The 20,798-nt window shown below is 41.0% G+C and overlaps 1 protein-coding gene across 3 annotated transcripts in view; it reads right to left on the reverse strand.

Moving 5' to 3' along the window:
* Positions 1 to 20,798, reverse strand: part of KALRN (kalirin RhoGEF kinase) — a 719,845-nt gene that overhangs the window by 181,627 nt on the left and 517,420 nt on the right. For all 3 annotated transcript variants that reach the window (XM_089520231.1, XM_089520232.1, XM_089520233.1), the window contains 5 exons: positions 17,902 to 17,968; positions 17,057 to 17,166; positions 11,262 to 11,331; positions 9,425 to 9,514; positions 2,377 to 2,469 (listed from right to left, as the gene is read on the reverse strand). In XM_089520231.1, the coding sequence (XP_089376357.1) occupies positions 2,377 to 2,469; positions 9,425 to 9,514; positions 11,262 to 11,331; positions 17,057 to 17,166; positions 17,902 to 17,968 (430 nt within the window). The remainder of the gene's footprint in view (positions 1 to 2,376; positions 2,470 to 9,424; positions 9,515 to 11,261; positions 11,332 to 17,056; positions 17,167 to 17,901; positions 17,969 to 20,798) is intronic.

The following is a 20,798-nucleotide window of genomic DNA, read 5'->3' on the forward strand; positions in this document are numbered from 1 at the left end:
AGTTTCAGAGGTACAAATCAAGTCTGTTTGCTTCCAGCTGTAGAGTGAACAAAATCCTCAAGAACATCTAAGTTTGGTCTGTGAATCAATCATTTCAGCTCTACACAGTCTTTCTCTTTCCATGTGTATGGGCCAGGTATCAGAGAAGGGACATCTATAGAATTGACATGGCCATGACCCTATTTCAGTGTTTCATGTGATGAAGAGAATAGGCCCACACTGTAAGCCCTGCCTCTTTAGCACTTTAACTTCCATTTGTTAATAGCCATACAGAATCTGAAGGGGAGGAGGAGCAAATCTTTAGGGCCATTAGATTCTTCCATATTTTAGCTCATTTAAGATGAATTACACGCACATCCTCCATGATGGAAAAGTAACAAAAAGTGACAAGTAACAGAACAAATAAATACAAAATATAAGTAATGAGGGCTATTTAATGGCAATAAGAAATGGGTAGAGGTCAGGGGAGAAAGTTTTGTTATAAGTTACATAACAAATTAATTCAAGTTCTGATTTGCAGCACAGCTTCTTATTCAGGACATATTGAAAATATTATGAACTCCCCTAACAAAGTCAGCATTGCCAAGACAACGAGAGACCAAAATGTCTGTTGCCTGATGCTGTATGTCATGATATTATTGAGTAGGAACAGTATTCTAATAAGCTGTTCCAGCCACTTGGAATGTGGATTATATCTTAACAACCAAAATAATGGCTCAAATTATTTCATGTTGTATGTATAATGCAGAACTGAGATAACAATTCAGGCGGAACTTGCAGTTTAGGGGATTCTATGATGCTGACATATTGTGTTGTACAAGCATTGCCTGTCTATGGACTTATACTTGTGATCCAGATCTCAACCAATAGATTTGTAAACAAAGGTATCACAAATATCCAGTGCTGACTCTTTTCCCAAGTAAATGAGCCTTGTAAAGGGTGCCCTGAATTTCTTAAAACAACACTTTTTGATCAACACTTCTTATGTCACTATTGTTCCCTCGATAAAGCAAAAGGTAAAAACAGACAGTAGTAGTGAACAGAATCAGCAAAGTACATGTTTATTTATGTTTACTGTTCTAATGTCTTTTTAACATGTTGATATTATCATGATAGTATTTCTGAAGGATATTACGATCCACATATGAATTCCTAGAATTTAAGGGCAGTTCATAACCACCAACAAGGGAGTATAAATATTTTAACAGGTAATGATCCAGCTATTTTTTCATGCTAGCACACAAGAGATTTCAAGTTTTGTTTAAACAAAATCTAGGCTGTGCCTTCTGCTAGGGACTGACCTAAGACTGAAGGAAAGTGGCAAGAATCCTAGCAATTCCCAAGAGTGCACAAGACAAGAATCCTACCTCTCCACACCTGAAATTAAGTAAAAATAGACAACAATTTGCTGTAAGACATGCATTATTTAGAAACAAGCATACAATAATAGTCATGGTGTATCTGAATCAGACTATTTGAACTTAGTTCACTCCTTTCCATGTGGTGAGGCATGAGCTTACCTTCTTGCCTTCCTAACACCTCCATACCAATTCTGGTAATAGCCATCAATACATGATCATAAACATTTGAACAGGGCTTACAAATGTAAAATCCAACAATGTATAGGCTCAGCTTCTACTACCAACAATTACTGTGTTTAATCTAGAAAATCAAATGCATTAATTGGGCACAAACATGTTGTATTTTAGATGCACAGACTGTATTTGAATGTCTTACCACAACATCAATGGCCCGAAACATCTGAAGAAGGGCATATATATTGGGTGTAGACAGGTGTGAAATACTCTTGTTATGCGTCCAAGAACATAGGAGAGAGATTGGTAATTCTGTTATCTGATCCAACCCTTTCATTGCCATATATCTTCTATATATTTACTCCTCATGAGTGGTTCCAGGCATTAGCCCAATGTTTAACAGAATGTATTTTATTTGGAGGTGAGAATTTATCAGCAGAGATAATGTACTCAACGCTTGGACTAAAGCCCAGAGCAGACCCATCACACTCAATGACATCAGAACTATTAGCCACTGTTGCTCCTATTCTCTCAAATGTAAATACCTTACTGCTTATATTATATACTGCACCAATAGCATGATGACCCTGTACTGTACTTAAAACAATGGACTGGAATATTTCCTGTCTCATAGCTTGAGATAGGTGGGGTGGTAAAAGGGAAAGGAAAGAGAGGGAGCGTGGTTGATGTTGGTACTATATTTGGCAAGAAAAAAAAGTAGAAGCAGTGATGCTGCAATGGTCCAGGAAACAGTTTGTAAAAACTCAATGTACCTCTCAGCTAAATAAAAAAAATATGCAAATAAGTAGTATAGGAAGAATAAAAAAAATCAATGAAGTACCTTCAATAAAAGTTGATACTTGGTAATCCTCTGGACAGGTTTAATTAAGTATGAGGAAATAGAATTTGCCAGACCATGTCTTTGTTGAATTTCCTTTGAAAAACACAAAAAACAAAATTACTAAAGCAAAATACAGTTAAAAATTATAAACAGAATACAACAAAATATATTCCTAGACTGTTACTGAATTTCAAAATCTGCCACACACAACCAATCAGAGCTGAAAAGTAGCCAGGCTGACCAGTTCTCTGGAGCAAATAATTATCACGCGGCTTCTCCAAAATGATATTATAGCACGTAGAAATTTTTAACACTCCCTGTGGTGAACAGCTTTATGCAAACATGCCAATTAAGGCTTACTCTAAGTACATATTTACTGTTATAATGAAGTTTTTCTGATGTATAAAGGTTTAAATCATATTTGTTATTGTATGCCTTCAAGTCATTTCTGACTTATGATGACCTTAAAGTGAACCTGTCATCTTTTCTTGGCAAGATTCATTCAGAAGGAAGTTACCTTTGGCTGAAAGACTTGCCCAGGGTCACCTAGTGGGTTTTCATGGGATTCAGACCCTGGACTCCAATGTTCAGACCACTACACCATGATGGTTCTCTAGCCCCATCATTAAAGTCAAGATTAATTTCGTGTTTATTTTTGGAAGATTTACAAGAACAGCCCGAAAACCCCACCAAAAAAAAAAAAATTACAATAACACTTGTAAATGCAAAAAGATGCAATCAACATCTTTTAAAAGCAATGAGAACGAACTTCCATCATACCTTTTATGTTCAGCAAACTAAGAGAGGCAGTTACTCTTAACTCAGATCTTAGCCACCAGAGCATCCCCACTGACTTCTCCAACTTGCATGTGAACTCATAGCCCTATGTCTAATTGCCAGTCCCAAACTAGAGTAGTTGCACTGAATCATTTTATGAATGATAATTCAGCAGCTCCATAATTCTCACTAACTCAGTGGGTCTTCTCTAGTTGGCACTATCAATTGGATTTAGACCAAAATTTGTTTTATGTCTGTATTTTATCTGTATAGCAAACTGCAATGGCAGAGGCACTGGCCAGCAGTTAGTAAAAGAGAACAGGTTTCATCAAACACAATACCTGAGTTGCCCCATTCCAGCACTGATTTCAGCCACAGTATTTCCTCTTTTAAAAGCAGTAGCTAAGTGCCCATTTGAAAAAGTAAAGGAAGTAAAAAGAACCCTTCTTTCTCTCTCCCATTAACTGGTGAGGGCACTCAAGGCAGAATCACAACGGAAAACAAAGCCCTTCTCCACATATGTAGACTACTGAAATCCAGGCTGCCTGGCAGGTGTTTATGTGACTTTGACCCTTTGCTCATTTTTCTCCTCTCCAGAATAAAGTTTAGTGAAAATTTTTGAGAAAAGGAAAGACCCATTTAATCTCATTCTTTCAGCTTCCTCCCATAGGAAATGTGAAGACAGTGGAATCAGTAAGAATAGTAAGCAGCTGTCCTCACAGGGGAGCTGTGGGTCTCCACCATGGACTTCCCTATTGTTTTAGTTCCTTGGGAAATTAGGAAGTTACACACTGGTACCAAGAACTCTGCTAAGTGACAGGACAGGTGCTGAGCAAAAGCAGTCTGCTGCGCATCGTTACCCAGGTTTGGGATCATGCTTCAGCAATAAGTGGAATAATTCAAAGTTCTCTCCATGACTGATTCCCATTTGCACACACAGTTCAGATTGCTAAAATAATATACATGAAAACTAGCATGTAAATTGTAACTTCTGATAATCTTATATAAAGTTTTTTTCACTGTAAACAATGTTGGGAAAATGCTTCCCAGGCAGCCAGCATGGTGTAGTGCTTTGAGGGCTGGACTGTGACTCTGGAGACCAGGGATCAATTTCCTGCTCAGCCATGAAATCCTCATTCCATACTCCCATTCTCAGGAGAAGACAATGGCAAACCTCTTCTGAACAAATCTTGCCATGAAACCCCATGATAGGTACGCCATAGGGTTGCCATAAGTCAGAAACCATTTGAAAGCACAGGACAAACAACAAACACACACCTTAACATGGTACATGTAATGAAAGAGTTGCATGTAATGTCCAAACCTACACATTGTTTTTCACACGTACTTCCAATTATGAATACACATTTCTTCTACTTCTAACAGTGCTTTTACTGAAGTACTCTAGCTCAATATTTACAATTGTGTAATATGAACCAAATGTTTCCAAGACAGTAGTTTGTCTAATGAGTTGAGAAAAGCTGTATGTTTACAGCATACAATCTTAATTATGATACTACACTAATGCCAAGCTCCTTCCATGCTGCAGTTGTGCCACAAGTGAAGTAGTCCCAATTAATCCAGGTTTCCCCTGCTGTCTTCCTTCATGGCACAGAATGCAATTCCATATTACTATACTGTATAGGGAAAACAGATTCTAGGTTTTAAGGACCCGGAGGAATGGATGCAAGCTCAAGGAAAAGAAATTCCATCTCAACATTAGGAGGAACTTCCTGACAGTAAGGGCTGTTTGACAGTGGAACACACTCCCTCAGAGTGTAGTGGAGTCTCCTTCCTTAGAGGTTTTTAAAGAGAGGCTGGATGGCTATCTGTCAGGGATGCTTTGATTGAGATTTCCTGCATGGCAGGGGGTTGGACTGGATGGCCCTTGTGGTCTCTTCCAACTCTATGATTCTATGATTCTAAGTAGGAAACATATAGTTATATATTAGTCTGGAATAAATTTTGCTTCATGGGGAAGGAGGAAGAGAGACAGAGTTAATTCATTATCAGGGATTATGAATTCATTGATCTCTTTTAGTTGGGTGGTAGGGGTGTTGGTGGAGATACTGGAAGAAAATCTACCTATAGTTGGATTTAGACTGCTAATTTCTTGCTGTCAGCACACCCTTTAAGTTCAGTTTAAAGGTAAGTTCAGTTTAAAGTTAAGGAGACAAAAATCTTTCTATTAACATCCATAAAGCAATTAATCTGCTTATGATTTTCTACTGCCTACCTCTTCTTTTCCAAAGCAGAACTGAAGAGATGCCAAGGAAGCCAAGAGCATATTGCAAACTTTTTATAAGACTAAGTGAGTTTATTAAGAAGCAGCAGTCCAAAGTACAACCAGATTTAAAGAGTTTAAGCCTTAAAAATTGGTCAGACCCCCAGCTTCTTTCCTTTCTGTTGTTTTTCAAGAAAAAGATTTGATAACCTATCAGCTATTTTTAAAATACTCTGTTTGCACAATATAAATGGGCTAAAACATCAACTTATTGGTATTAACCAATATCAAAAGGTTTCCAACCCATGTAACACAGCTGGGCTGGAAAAGCTTAGCCAAGCAAATGCTTTTTAATCTCTGTCAACACCCTGTTAAACATGTAAATCTGCTGAAATGCTACATTCCTTTTAGAAGCTTTAGAGTAAACTAGAATGCCACCTGCTGGTTAGTGGATTTAATTGTCATACATAATTTCACCAAGGGGACAAAGATAATTCTAAAAGGAACTCCTGTGAGATCCTGTTCAATTAAAACTAATAATATTCTCCTTATTTTTCTTTAAAAAAAAAATCACTTGCTTTACACACTGAGCTGCATAGAGAACATAGAATAAATGGCATATAATGGACCACACTATAAATGGCTGAATGTAGCATAGGATTAGAAACAACAAAGGAGACTACAAAGGTGGTAGCTGCCATGACTTCCAGGAGCTGCTGGACTGCTCTTGCACAGGGTCACCGGGTGCACTGGATCCAATGATAGGGTGATTATCTGATGGTGTGATAGGAAGGGAGATACACACAATTGACTTCATCTTGCAGCCCACATGTTATGGCCACGTCTATTGACTTTTCAGGTCTCAGGAACACTTGGGCCCTCTACTACATCTTGCAGCTCACACATGGCAAGAAAAAGTAATTTGTTGTCCCACCCAAATGGGCTTTCATTTGGATTGCATAAGCATATTTCTAAAGGCACTCATAGAATCATAAAACCATAGAGTTGGAAGAGACCGCAAGGGCCATCCAGTCTTTATTTAAGGGATTCCCACAAGGATTGTTAAAAAGCCCCGAAACATGCTTGATCATTGGCAGTACAGAAAGTTAGAGCTACAGAGCTGCACAGGAATACCATTTGCTTGTGAGGGAGCCTAGCTTCCATGTCTCTTTGGTATCAAAAGGAGTGGAATGTGATGTTTTCTTCCCCTTGCTTTGAGAGGCCTCCACAATAATAGAGTGTGCTTAGATAAGAAATTGCAGGAGTTTGCATGCATCCAAAGTAGATTTTCCAATCTTCTGGAGGTTGGTGACTGAAGATGGCTTTTTCCAGGGTTGCTGAGCTACTTCTAGGAGGGCAACTGAAGGACAGGAAGGACAACTGAAGTGGCGTGAGGCTGACCCCTTTTAAAGATGGGATCCAAAGACAGAACAGATGACATGTTGATCTTGAGGTCTAGGGTCTTTGCCATCTGAAAGAGCTGATCAGCATAGGATTGGAAGTCTTCATTTGGGAAAGAGACTTCAGTTTGCCAGCCATAGAGTTGTATGAGGTGGAAGAGTCCACAGCCTCCAAGGTCGATGAAGAATTGGAATTGCACCTCCCTTCTATATCTTTGACTCCAGATCCTGAGGGAGACTGGGCTGGAGTGGAAGGTGTAGCTGGCTGTGAGTCAGAGATATGTCACACTGATGGGTAACTGTCTTAGCTGATGGGGGTTCCAACAGAGGGCCCAAGTGTTCCTGAGAGCTGAGAAGTCAGTAGATGTGGCCATGACTGTGCAGGTGGATGTGGACATAGGCTTTTTCACAGGGATGAGGGAGATTAACTGTATGAGGACAGCAAGAGACTAGTGATTGATCCCATAGAGTCTAGGCAGGATAGTCATACCGGTATGGACAGGGTCAATATCTCTGATCATAGGGTACTCACATAGGGAAGCAGTGTGGAGGGGTCAGGTACCAAGCAGATGGGTGAGATGGGAAATGAGAATCCTGATTGGCCTCAAGACAATTTGGTCTGGAGTGTGTCTCAGTGTACGCCCGCAGATGGGGTGGTGAGAAGGAAGAATAGACTGCACCCAAAAAGTAGTTTTGTTTGGATTGAGGACAAGGAAAAGTGACAAGTTTTCAAAGGTGTGGCCTGGTTGTTGGGACATTAGCGTCACCTAACACAATGAGGAATAAGGATGGTTTGAAATGATCTTTCTTTATCCATTCTTCTTTTTTTCCATTTCTTTTTATTGTTGAACTTATCATGGCTCTTGTTGGCATGATTAGGCGTGTTACCAATCTGCCAAGCATAAATGGGGCAGTGGTCTTGTGTGACATAGGAGCAAAATAGACAACCCCAAAATGACAGATTGGATCTGCCGCAGCCCCAATCCAGCTATTTTCCAGCACAAAAAAGTGGCAGAAAGCTGCTCCTTTTTTTAGCCAGGAAAAAGCTGTTTTTTCTGCTGCCCCCACAGCTTTGCAGTGCTCCTGTGGCATGCAGTGTCGAAATGCCGCACTGCCAGAGTGCCGTAAAGCTGCCTCTGTGTAAATGGCTAGGTGGCTTCACAGCAGCTTCCTGCCAGCTTGGGGCAGCCAAGCCACTGGGAATCCAGCCCTCAATAAATGCAGGAATAGTCTTGGTCTGTCCTGAAGCCAAATGTGAGGACACTGAAGGCAGATAAGGTGGATAAATCAGAAATGGCTGTTAGTTCCACCATTGTATGGGAACAGCAGAGAAGCAGTCAATCTAGAATCTAAACAAAGGCTTGATGGTCGCACGGGCAACTGTGAGACCTGCAGAAGGGCAAACTAACCCCTTTTTACCCTATTTTCTTTTAAAAAAAGGTAAAGAAGAACGAAAAGCAACAAAGTACAAAAAAAGAAGGGAAAAAAAGAGATAGTAGAAGGAAACTCTAGAACTCCCTAACTGATGCTGTAGCTGTGTAAAGTCTGGCTCCTCTCCGCCTTATCTCCCCACCTGTATCTGAGATCACCAAGTGGCTATTATATAAATTTCTACTGTTTAACTCATCACACCAGTTTCTCACATATTACGGCAGGACAAAAGAAAATGCAATTCCTGACAAGATGTAGAGGAAAGAAAAAAATTGAGACCTTTGGTGGGAATTGCTAATCATGTGCACACTGCTAGGAGAGGGGCTTTTGCTTAGACACTTTTCAACTCTAGCAAGCTCTGACAGTTGCTGTGAAGCCACAGAACGACCCACAGAGATTATGACGGAGTAAACACTTTTCTTACCATTCCAGTCTCAAATATGGTTGTCATTTGATGAAGGAGGGAAGAACCTATCACAGATTCCCAATGTCTCATCTAAGTTTATCCCCAAATGTGTACACTTTAAACAAAATTATATTCTGTTTCCCCCCCAAGTAGTTCTATAGTCTCAAAAACCTGGGGGAGCAGTTTATATAACAGCGATACAACAGGCCAGCCTAAGCTGTTTTGCCTGTTGTGATTTAAAATCTTCAGGGACAGCAAAATGAACATGGAATCCATCTATTTAAACTTCACATACCAAGAGAAGGTAAGTTTTGTTGTTGTTATTATTTATTTTAAGAGCTAATGCCAGAGCTCTCATTACTAATTTTTGGTGATTTTCATTCATTTCTTGAAAAGAATTCATTTGCTCATTTATCTTGAGTTGGGAAGGGGAAAGTAACTACACACAACTATACACATGTGAGGGTGTGCAAATTTCCATTTCATTGAAATTACCAATTTATACCTGAAAAAGTAAACACAGAGAAAATCTGGCACAATTGTATGATAGGTAGTTATAGCTACAGCCTTGATTTTCCCAGTTGCTGTGCAGAAGTCTGCTATAATGGCTGTCCAGCTCACCTGCTTTTCTAAAAGGAAAAAAGTCCCATCCGTATTGCTATGAGAGCTCCACTGAAAGATTTAAAACTATACAGTTAGAGATTGCAAGACAGAGATGGAGGAGGGACAGACAGACAGACAGATGTTGAGAAGCAAAACAGCAGTACAAGTCACCATCTAATCTAACAGGTTAGAGGAGTAATTACTTACATCAAAGAACGTTCCTGCATGCTCTAGGATCAGCTGGCTGGAGTCAGGCTTGTTTTTGCAGTAGGTAACATACATCTGAAATTTATCAGCCTATGAAGAAATACAAAGTGTGGGCAGATGGGAGTGACAAGATGCTTATATCCTTTCTCACTTCCAAAGAATAAAACTCTCTTTCTAAGACTATTACTGATTAAAGGAACAATGAAAAGTATAATATATGTCTAAATATGAGAAGACGGTAAGAAAACAATAGCTAAATTTCTCTGTAAATGACTTCCCCCCCCCAATAACTCAATATGTGTCTCCAAATGCATTTCAAAATATTACTCATGGTTCCCAATGACATTTCAATGTCTTTCTAGATATCTCTTTTTGCCACTGAAATATGGCTTGCACAACAGCTACAATTAGGTTGTCAGAAGTAACCATTGGAGCTAAACATCTGAATGCAAATGGACAGATTACATACCCATAACTGTGGTTCTTCAAGTTTTCAATCTGTGAACTCACACATGAGTCATTCTGTACCTGTGCAGCTACATGTTTGGAAACTTCTAGAGCCAGTTAGTACTTTTGGTGGGAAGCTTGCTCACTCCCTATTGCACCTAATACTAGTGCTTTCCCACCTACTCTTCTTAGGCCCTATACAGACAGGCCAAAATAAAGCTGCTTCAAGTCACTTTGGAGGTATGGTGTTTCAATGATGCATGAGTCCTAAGAGTCTGGAAGCTGCACCAAAGCTGTACTCCAGTACTTAGGATGGGAACGTGACTTTGGTGCAGCTTCTGGACTCTTAGGATGCATGTATCATTTAAACAGCATATCTCCAAAGTGACTCGAAGCAGCTTTATTTGGCCTGTATGTATCAGGCCTTAGTTACTTTTCATCCATCACACTGTAGGGAATTTGATCCATACAGCCTAAAAGTGTTTCACTTATGACTGCTCTCCTTCAGTTGCTTCTGGTGATTTCATTTTACCTTTTATTCTTTTCTCTTTTTGTTGCTTTCATTAGCATCTTCATTATTACAGAGAAATGCATACACCACCCTTTTTCTTTCACCTGTCAGCAGCTTTACTGCCTCCATCAGCCTCTTCAAAAGTATCTCAGGTGCAGCCAGAAGATCCCACAATCCGACAGTCTGGGCTCATGAAGTTACCAAACATAGTTACGCAGGTACAGAATGAGCCATGTGTGTGAGTCACAGAGACCACAAAGAAGAATCCATACCTAAAGGTACTGAACACTGATGTAATTCTGGTCCTGTCTAAAACTTGTACTTAGTAGTTCACAGCATCTCTTTGATTAAAGAACCAAGAATTTATTAGAAAATAATATGGAACTTTAAAACTTCACAACATACTTTTCTACATCCGGGATGGAAATTATATGGCCCTCCAAATATTGCTGGACTGCTACTCCCAAGAGTCTTCACCATCGGTTATGTTGCTGGGAATCACAGTTCAACAATATCTGGAGGGCCACATGTGTTCTACATGATAGAAGAATCAGAAGAGAGGGAGCTGGATAATGAAAGGTACAAGAGACTGGAAAGGATCACTTTGTATCTGTAACTCCTTGTGGCACATTAATAGCATCAGCCATGGGCAGAAGCCAGATGAAGTATGAGTTGCAAGTTACTAGATGTAGTCACTGATTTATCATACGGTTGGTGTTAGCACCTGCAGAAAAAAAAACTCCTAAAAGATTCACATCTTTCATAAACTATTTAAGAGTTTCACATTCCACACTATCTTTGCTGGTGCAAAGCTGCTGGGTCCCTATTACAAGTGCTTGATGCCAATTAATAAAACAGTACTATGTTAAGCCTTATTACCCAAGTGACAAAGCAGTGTCCCACATCTTCAGGAAGTTGTTCGTATTTTTCTAGCTCTTTCAGAAAAATGCTGAAAACATAAGAGACAGAAGATAGTTAGCCTACAGATTTTCAAATAATGAGATATTAATGAGTATTTATATCCTCAGATCCTCTGTGGAATCCTGTTTGTCTCAATGAGATCAGATGAATGTACATCTGACTGATGCATATATATGGGAAAACATTCCTAACTCTATTTAATAAAAAGGGACCTCCAAATTCACCTTCAATTTGTAATCAAATTATATGAAAGATGTGCAAAATCTATTCTCTGCTATTTAATTGATCTTATCAAAATGGTTTAAATTTCCCTTGAAATGCCCATAGATTTTTCAAGGGAACAGCACCCACCACATTCACTTAGAATTTTGCTTTAGGAGATATGCATCATCCACTCTGCTTTAGCACCATCCACATTCTGTATTAGGCTGAGATTAGGTATTTGAGTTCTGGTTATCCTGTCTGTACAGTGTGCCACTCTCACAAGACTATTATTCTTTGAGTATGAGCTGTAATATCTATCATGCTTTGCCATACTACTCTCTTTCATGTGGGGGTTAGACTTCATGTTAACACTAAATAGTACTGGAGTCAATATAATTTTATTTACTTTAAGTATTTCTGATTTGCCTCCCAGCCCCCATGGGCTCCTGAGGCAATGAACAAATAAAAGCTAATTAAAACAATACAAAGATAGAAAACATTTTAAAAACACATTTAAATACTCTTTTAAAACTCCTAAAAGCCATCTAAAAAACAATCACAGAATCCAGTTTCGAAACAGTTAACAGAACAGTCTCAAACACTGAATGCCACATGAAACAGAACTATTTTGGCTGCCTGCCAGAAGCTTAAAAGAGTTGGGCCAGCTTAACTTTCTTGCGTAAAGAGTTCTTCAGCCAAAGCACCGTTACAAAGAAAGCTCTGTTACCTACCAACTTAACTTCACTAGGTGTTGAGAGATGCAACAGGGCCACATCTGAAGACCTTTGGCAGGCTCATGTGGGAGAGGAGGTAGTCTTTCAGATTTCTTGGCCCCAGATCATCTAGGTCAATTTGTAGGTCAACATGAACAACCACAAATTGAACTCAGAAGCAAATTGGAAACCAGTGTAGTTCCTGCAGAAGCAGTGTTATATGCTCTCTAACATGCATACCTGACACTACTCTGGCTACTGAATTTCCCACTACCTGCAGCTTCTGAACACTTTTCAAGGGCAGCCTCATGTAGAGCATATTACAGTAGTCTAATCGGGAATATAAATGAGGCATGAACACTGTGGCCAGATCTGCTTCCCCAAAGAAAGGGTGCAGGTGGCACACTGGCTGAAGCTGGGCAAAGGCACTCCTGGCCTCCGCAGCAACTTGGCTTTCCTGGAGGAGTGTTGGGTCTACAAGCTCCTCTAAACTGTGAACCTGATCTTTCAGAAGAAGAGTGATTCCAGTACTGCATTGGTTTTCCTACTGACCAACAGCACTTACAAAAAAAAACACCCTTTCCTTAACCAGGATCCCAGTCCGGAAAACAGATCACATCGAATGTATTTACCTGTCCCTGAAGGCCAGAGACAGCCTGGGGATTTTGTTGGTCTACCGGCCACCCCGTGCGCTAACAGACTCCCTGGCCGAGCTGACACAGCTGGTCTCAGAACTGGTGTTGGAGTCCCCTAGGCTTCTTGTCCTGGGGGACCTCAACATCCCTTTCGGGGCCAGCGATATTCCAACTGGTGCAGCTCGGGAGTTCATGACTACCATGACAGCCATGGGCCTGTCTCAGTTGGTCTCAGGGCCAACGCATTGCGCTGGTAATACCCTTGATGTGATCTTCAGTACAGACTTGGAGGCTCCGTGGGTAGAGATCTCTAACATCTCTCCCCTGTCATGGACGGATCATTTCTTGGTTGAGGCTCGAATCAAGGCTTCTACCTTAAGTCCCCCCGGGGGTGGCGGACCTATTAGGATGGTCCACCCTCGAAGGCTGATGGAACCCAAAAGGTTCCAAGAAGCCCTAGAGGAGTATACGACTGGCACTGACGGCGATTCTGTTGATGCCCTGGCCAACATCTGGGATTTTAATCTTTCCAGGGCTATACACAGTGTCGCTCCCAAGCGTCCTTACCGGCCTGCTTCCAACAAACAACCTTGGTATACGGAAGATCTCAGGGTAAGGAAGCGGGCTGCGCAACGACTAGAGCGTAACTGGCGAAGACATCAGCGCTTATCCGACAGGACACTCCTTCGCTCTCACTTGAAGGCCTATGGAGTGGCAATAGGTGCAGCAAAGAACTCGTTCTATGCTGCACGTATTGCGTCCGCAGAGTCGCGTCCAGCAGAGCTGTTCAGGGTTGTGAGGGAGCTAACTCAGCTCCCTCCCTCCCTGAGCCCTATTTTGGTACCATCTAAAGCCTGCTGTGACGATTTTAACAACTTCTTTGCGGATAAAATCTCTCGGATTAGGGCTGATCTTGACGCCGGTATTGATGCAGATCCTGTAAGAGAGGCGTCCGAAGCGTCCGTGGCCCCGGTTTTACTGGATCACTTTGAGTTTGTTAGTACCGATGAAGTGGACAAGATCCTTCGAAGCGTTAGGAAGACGACGTGCTCTCTTGATCCCTGTCCCTCATGGTTGGCAGCTCAGGGGGGTGATGTGGTGTTGACTATGTTGCACCGCATCGTTAACACATCTCTAAGAGAGGGTCAGTTTCCATCTAAACTGAAAGTAGCAGTGGTTAAACCCTTGCTTAAGAATCCCTCCTTAGACCCCCTGATACACAACAATTATCGGCCCATCTCGCTGCTACCTTTTTTGGGGAAGGTGATCGAGAGAGCAGTCGCCTTCCAGCTTCAATCGATCTTGGATGATACCGACTTTCTGGACCCATTTCAAACCGGCTTCCGGGCGGGCTATGGAGTTGAGACTGCCATGGTCGCCTTAGTTGATGATCTCCGTCTGGGCATGGACAGGGGAAGCGTGTCCCTGTTAGTGCTTTTGGACATCTCAGCGGCTTTCGATACCATCGATCATGGTATCCTTCTGGGACGCCTGGGGGAGTTGGGTATCGGGGGCACTGCTCTGCAGTGGTTCCGGTCCTACCTCTCGGGCAGATCCCAGATGGTGGAGCTGGGGGACTGTCGCTCCGACATGAGGGCCCTTACATCTGGTGTCCCTCAAGGAGCGATTTTGTCCCCTATGCTATTCAACATTTACATGAAACCGCTGGGAGAGATCATCCGGAGACACGGGGCGCGGTGTTATCAGTATGCTGATGACACCCAAATAGTCTTCTCTGTGTCTCCGACTGATGCAGTAACTAAGGATGGCATCTCTCCTCTAGATGCCTGCTTGGCGTCGGTAATGGGCTGGATGAGGGAGAACAAACTCAGTGTGAATCCAGGGAAAACGGAAGTACTGGTGATAGGTTCCCCGGCTCCGGGTGATGAGATTTGTCATCCGGTCCTGAACGGGGTCACGCTCCCCTTGAAGGACTCGGTGCGCAGCTTGGGGGTGCTCCTTGACTCGTCGCTCCAGCTAACATCTCAGGTGGATGCGACGGTCAGGAGTGCTTGCTATCAGCTCCGGCTGATACGCCAGCTGCGCCCTTACCTGGACCGTAGGAACCTTGAAACTGTTGTACATGCTTTAGTAACCTCTCGATTGGATTTCTGCAATGCGCTCTACATGGGGCAACCCTTGTACCAAACCCGGAAGCTGCAAATTGTACAGAATATGGCAGCTAGACTGGTCGCTGGTATTTCCAGGTCGGACCATATAACACCTATTTTAAAAGATCTTCACTGGCTGCCTATTCGCTTCCGAGCTCAATACAAGGTGTTGGTTTTAACCTATAAAGCCCTAAATGGCTTGGGCCCAGGGTACTTGGAGGACCGCCTCTCCCCACATAATCCGCCCCGCACACTTAGATCATCCGGGACAAACCTGTTAGAGGTTCCTAGAGCACATCTTGTAAGGACCTCACAGAGGGCTTTTACCATCGTTGCCCCATCTTCCTGGAATAAGCTCCCCTTAGAGCTTCGCTCTGCCGCCTCATTAGATTCTTTTAAGAAGAATTTAAAAACATACTTATTTAGATTGGCCTTCCCTCTTTAGTTTAATTGATTTTTCTCTGCCCTTGTTTTCTTCCTTTGACTCCGAAATATTTGTGATTGATTGTTTGTACCCTGATATGTGTATTTTTTGACTCCTGTTCCTATTCTTTGTAGTAATGTTTTAACTTTTATATTGTAATTTAATTTGTATTGTAAATCCTATTGTAACTGTTTTTAACATTTGTAAGCCGCCTTGATCATTTTTTTGGAAAGGCGGGGTATAAATAAAATTTATTATTATTATTATTATTACATCTTGTCTGAATTAAGCCTCAATCTATTCACCCTCATCCAGTGGTTTACTGTATCCAGACAATGATTCAGTACTTACTGGCATCAGTTATAATGGAGAGTGAGAGCTTGGTACCATCAGCATCTATCTATCTATCTATCTATCTATCTATCTATCTATCTATCTATCATCTATCTCTGATATTGAAACTCTTGACACAAGTGGAAGCACAGTATAAATCACCACATGCATGTTTGTGCATGTTTGAAATGCCACCCATATCATAATCAGTCGTAATCATAATCATAAATAGGTACTTCCATCATGCATCAGGTATCATGCCAAATATTTCCAGGGAAACTCAATCAAACAATTATTACTCTATTTTATTTTATTTTACTTAATTTGGTTTAATTTGGTTTCATTTGTATCCTGCCTGTCCATTAAATAAATAGTGATCAAGGCAGCTAATGTTCATTAAAAAGATATTAAGAATTTTAAAACAGATTAGACAATAAAACCATTCAAATGATCACATGACACCAAGCATTTAAAATAACCACACTAATCAATAAAGCTCTTTGAAAGGCCTCTAGGAAAAGATGTGCCTTCATACTCTTCCTAAAAGCAGTAAAGTGGGAACTGAATGCAAATCTGAGTGGAGTTGCTTCCCCCCTTTTGATGAGAACAGCAGAGGAAAAAGCCTTTTCTGCCTTCCCATCAGGTGGGACTCCACTATATCAATTTAAATAATACTTTCTTATTTTCTTGCCCTGGATGAAAAGGGTATCTTGACACATCAAGACATAGTGTTGAAAACAAACAAGTCAGCTTGTCACTGTCATGAGATTTTGTGGGTTTTTTGGCATTTGGCATTTTTGTAGGGAAAAAAAACCATTTGCACTCAAAGCATTGTATTTTTTGTGTTTGTGTGCAGAAGCCAACTTTTTGCCCAGAAAAGATTGCTTTTTTGCCCAGTTTCCTCTGTGTGTGTGTGTGGGGGGGGGGGGGGGCATTTTTTTGGTTAAAAAAATCAAAAAATACAAAAAGAATTGAGAAATACACAAAGTCTCTCATAATCTCCATGCAGCAGGGAGGAAACTTTGGAAGTTCTTTGTTTTTGTGTGCAAGAAGGAAATAAGCAAAGATATGCATCCCTATCCACAGGCATTGGTACTCATAACAGGGTGTCTCTGGAAAAATGTACTGTGTGGAGAATACAGGCAATTTCTTTGACAGTCACCTCCATGCTGTTTAGGGCTTTAAAGGTTAAAACCAACACCTTGAGTTGAGCCCAGTAAAAAAATGGGCAAAACATAGGTTAGAGACTGATTTGGGCACATGTTATATGGCTTAAAACAGCAAGATCTCTTCCTACGAGGGAACCTTTCTTTAAGCAATTAAGAATACATACTTATTATGAAAGTCGTAGATCTCCTGGATATTGCCAAATATTATGTGCTCTTTGTTAAGAATCCCTGGTGGTATCTCTTCCACTCCACTTGTCATTTCCCAAAGATAGGTCTAGAATACAACAGCAGTTCTTAAACACAGAAAAGAAGTACACAACAGAATAATAGAGCTTTTTTTTTTGTTAGAAGTGTATAATTGGTGAGATAATGTGTGGTTCTAAGCTTTCAAAACTAATAATCCAGAAAACTTTTTTTAAAAAAAGATTGCAGCTAATTCAGCTGACACAAAAGTGTCAACAGTTGAGGCAAACTACAGACAGTTTTGAGGTAAAAGTCCATTTGTTTTTGTGCTATGCATACAAATCCCTTTTTCTAAGATCCAGTCTGACTGTTAATTTTGCCCCTGTCACTTATTCGCCCTTCTGCACTCTATACTGATAGAAAATGCAATCTGTCAGTTGTAAACACATCAACTGCACTCACATTCCACACCAGTCCACTTATTTAGAAAATAAGAAGCTTGCACATATACAGACTGTTGATAAGCAAATAGCATAAACCTCCCATCTCATGTGGAAAGCAATGACAGCAGTCTGCAGAGAACTATGAATCTCAATGCATGCCATCTGCTGTGGCATCTTGAAAAGCTTAGATTCTTAAACACCCTGCCACAGTTTAGGAAAACTACCTGGGTTTTATATCAGAGCTCACTTTCAAGCATTTGGTATCCCCCAACAAATTTGATCATCACAAATAGATCTTGGAAGAGTCTAAAAAACTAAAGTTTTCAAATGTGTGGGATTTTATGTAAGCATCCAGAAGTCACCTTGCTTGCCTTGCAACATACCTCTAAACATTCGTGCAAATCCCTGACATAGGCCTTCTCAGTCTGAAGCAGTTCAGCCATGATGAATCTAGAAGGGAAAATGTTTTTGAATAAAGGTCTATACACTCACTCACAAACATAAAGAGAGAATATTATATGCAGTGATGTCCCTTTATTTAAAAGGAAGCTCTTTGATTCAACAGAGGCTTCTGTAAAGGGAGAGTGGAATTTTTGCCTTTTTTCTCATTTCTGTTTGCAGCCCTGTGTACTCTTCAAAATCTGCTCTGGAGGGCTGAAGGACCTTCGGGAACACCATAAGGATAATGCAGCATGCTACAGAAGAAAAGGGGAACTGTTGAAAATTGCTTCCCCCACTCCTTCCAACAAAAACTTCTGCACAGACATTTCTGTGATCAGAGGGACACAACTGAGCAGAGGGATGCAACCCAGCTTGATTTAAGCTGCATCTACACTGCAGAATTAATACAGTTTGACATAGCTTTATCTGCCATTGCTCAATGCTATGGAATTCTGGGACTGATAATTTTGTTAGAAATATGGGGCTGCCTGACTTATCGGGCTGGTCTGGTTGCTGCGGGGGGAGCCAGGTGGCTTTTCCTGGTGGTCCCTGCATGAGGTGGCTTGGGCCTCTAGGCTCCGCGTGAGGTGGCTCAGGCCCCGGCAGCCACGCGGCGGCTTCAGCCGGCCAGCAGCGCTTCCGGTCCAGTAGGATTCCAATTCCCAGGCTACCAAGGGAGCGGAAGTGATACTGATTGGCCAGGAGGCCAGGATGGTGCAGTCATGACCAGACAGTTCGTTTCATCAACCAACACAGGTTGGCGGATGGTAGATCCAGACCTTATGCTTTTTGGGCCAACCCTCTACACTCACCTGCTGTATTCAATAAAGTTGTAGCCTTTTTCTGCCAATTGGGTGTCAGTTGTGTTTGTCCACCTCCCTCCCCATTCTGCAGCAATTCGCCTTCTCTGTCAAAGAGTTCTGGTGTCACAACAAACTACAAATCCCATGATCCCATAGGATGGAGCCATGACAGTTAAAGCGATGTCAAACTACACTAAGAAAGGAAGAAACAGATTTAAACGCTATATAGACTGAGCTTATCAATGTTTCCTCAGAAGCAAGCTTCCACACAACATTTATCTTTCTATGCAGCCTGACCATTTTCAGATGAAAGAAGGAACTGCAATTTACTTAGTTGTTTCATTATACATCATCACATTTCCAATTTATAAAAGTGTTGTTCTTAAGGGATGCCAAGATGATAGAAGGAACATATAGGGACAAATTCACTCAACAAAAAGTAAGCGTGACCACCCTGCTGTAAGGGATGAAAAAGGAATTTAAGCTAGGTGATGTACTGATCAGTGCTGGATTGGGATGGTGGAAATGGAAATGCAAATTTCAAATCAGCTGTGAAGCTCACACGGTTTACTATCTCTCAGTGTAACCTACTTCACAGGGTTATTATGTGGACAAAACAGGAGAAAGGATTAGGATGTTGACAAGCTGGAGCATGTCCAGAGGAGGGTGACTAAAATGGTGAAGGGTCTGGAATCAATGCCTTATAAGGAGAGATTAAGGGAGCTGGGTATGCTTAGCCTGGAGAAGAGATGGTTAAGAGGTGATATGATAGCCCTGTTTAAGTATTTGAAGGGGTGTCATATTGAGGATGGAGCAAGCTTGTTTTCTGCTGCTCCAGAGAGTAGGACCCGGAACAATGGATGCAAGCTACAGGAAAAGAGATTCCACCTCAACATTAGGAGGAACTTCCTGACAGTAGGAGCTGTTCAACAGTGGAACACACTCCTTTGGACAGTGGTGGAGTCTGCTTCTTTGGAGGTCTTTTAACTGAGGCTGGATGGCCATCTTTCGGGGGTGCTTTGATTGTGAGTTCCAGCATGACAGAGGGTTGGACTGGATGGCCCTTGTGGTTTCTTCTAACTCTATTCTATGATTCTATGATTCTATAATTTGCCTCTAACTCTTGGACAGAAGGTGCAACAATAATTACATAAGCAAGTAAAGAATAAAGAAAAATAGGATATTTAAAAATAAGATAAATACTTGTAGTGTTATCAATGCCAGATACTAGTACTACATAAATAATTCCTAATATTTTTCCTTCCTCAGCCTGCACTAGTTCCAGTCTCTGATATTTTATATTTTCTTCTGTGTTATGGGAATCTATTTAGAATTAAAGTTAGTTTACATCTGAAACTTTATATTGTAGCTATCTCAGCATGACTATGTAATTTGCATAATAGTTGTATAATTCCATAAACTGTAACATTTCTGGAACCAAGAATAAATGAAAATGCTGTTAATCTTACTGGGGCTATATAAACAGAGTTTTTATCTTGATAAATACAACAAATGAACATTTAGTCATCCACACACACAGAGCATGAGTTCTTTTTCTCCTAATGAAGATTTTGTATAATGGTTTTTCATATTTCACTGATGGCGACAATACAATTGTGTTCAGCCATTCAGTGATTCAGGCAGCAGTAAAGAGTATGTCGCATGCAGATTTCTGCATTTCAGTGTGAAAAGTGTCCATCATTCTGAATTAACAAAAAGCTGTACCTCCGAGAAAGTTGTCACAATGTTAAAAAAAAAGTGAAAGGATTCCTTCCATGACAAATAGGTAGCAATAAGAATAAGATATCATGGTTTATGTTTATGTCTAAAGACAAGGTTTCACTGAGTCTCCTGTGTTATCAAATATCTTTTTTCAAGCACTTTAAAAGACAAGAATATGCAAGAATACAACTATATCCCAATTCACCCCAGACTCTTGTAATCAGTGCAATATAAACATCTAATTTTCTGGCTGCTTCCCATACTGCATTCAACACAAATGTACAGAGCAGGACATCCCACTCTCTTCACAAGTG

Source organism: Sceloporus occidentalis, unplaced genomic scaffold (assembly GCF_023333645.1).
Source record: "Sceloporus occidentalis isolate IW3139 unplaced genomic scaffold, rSceOcc1.0.p SCAF_4, whole genome shotgun sequence".
Taxonomy (NCBI): Eukaryota; Metazoa; Chordata; class Lepidosauria; order Squamata; family Phrynosomatidae; genus Sceloporus; species Sceloporus occidentalis.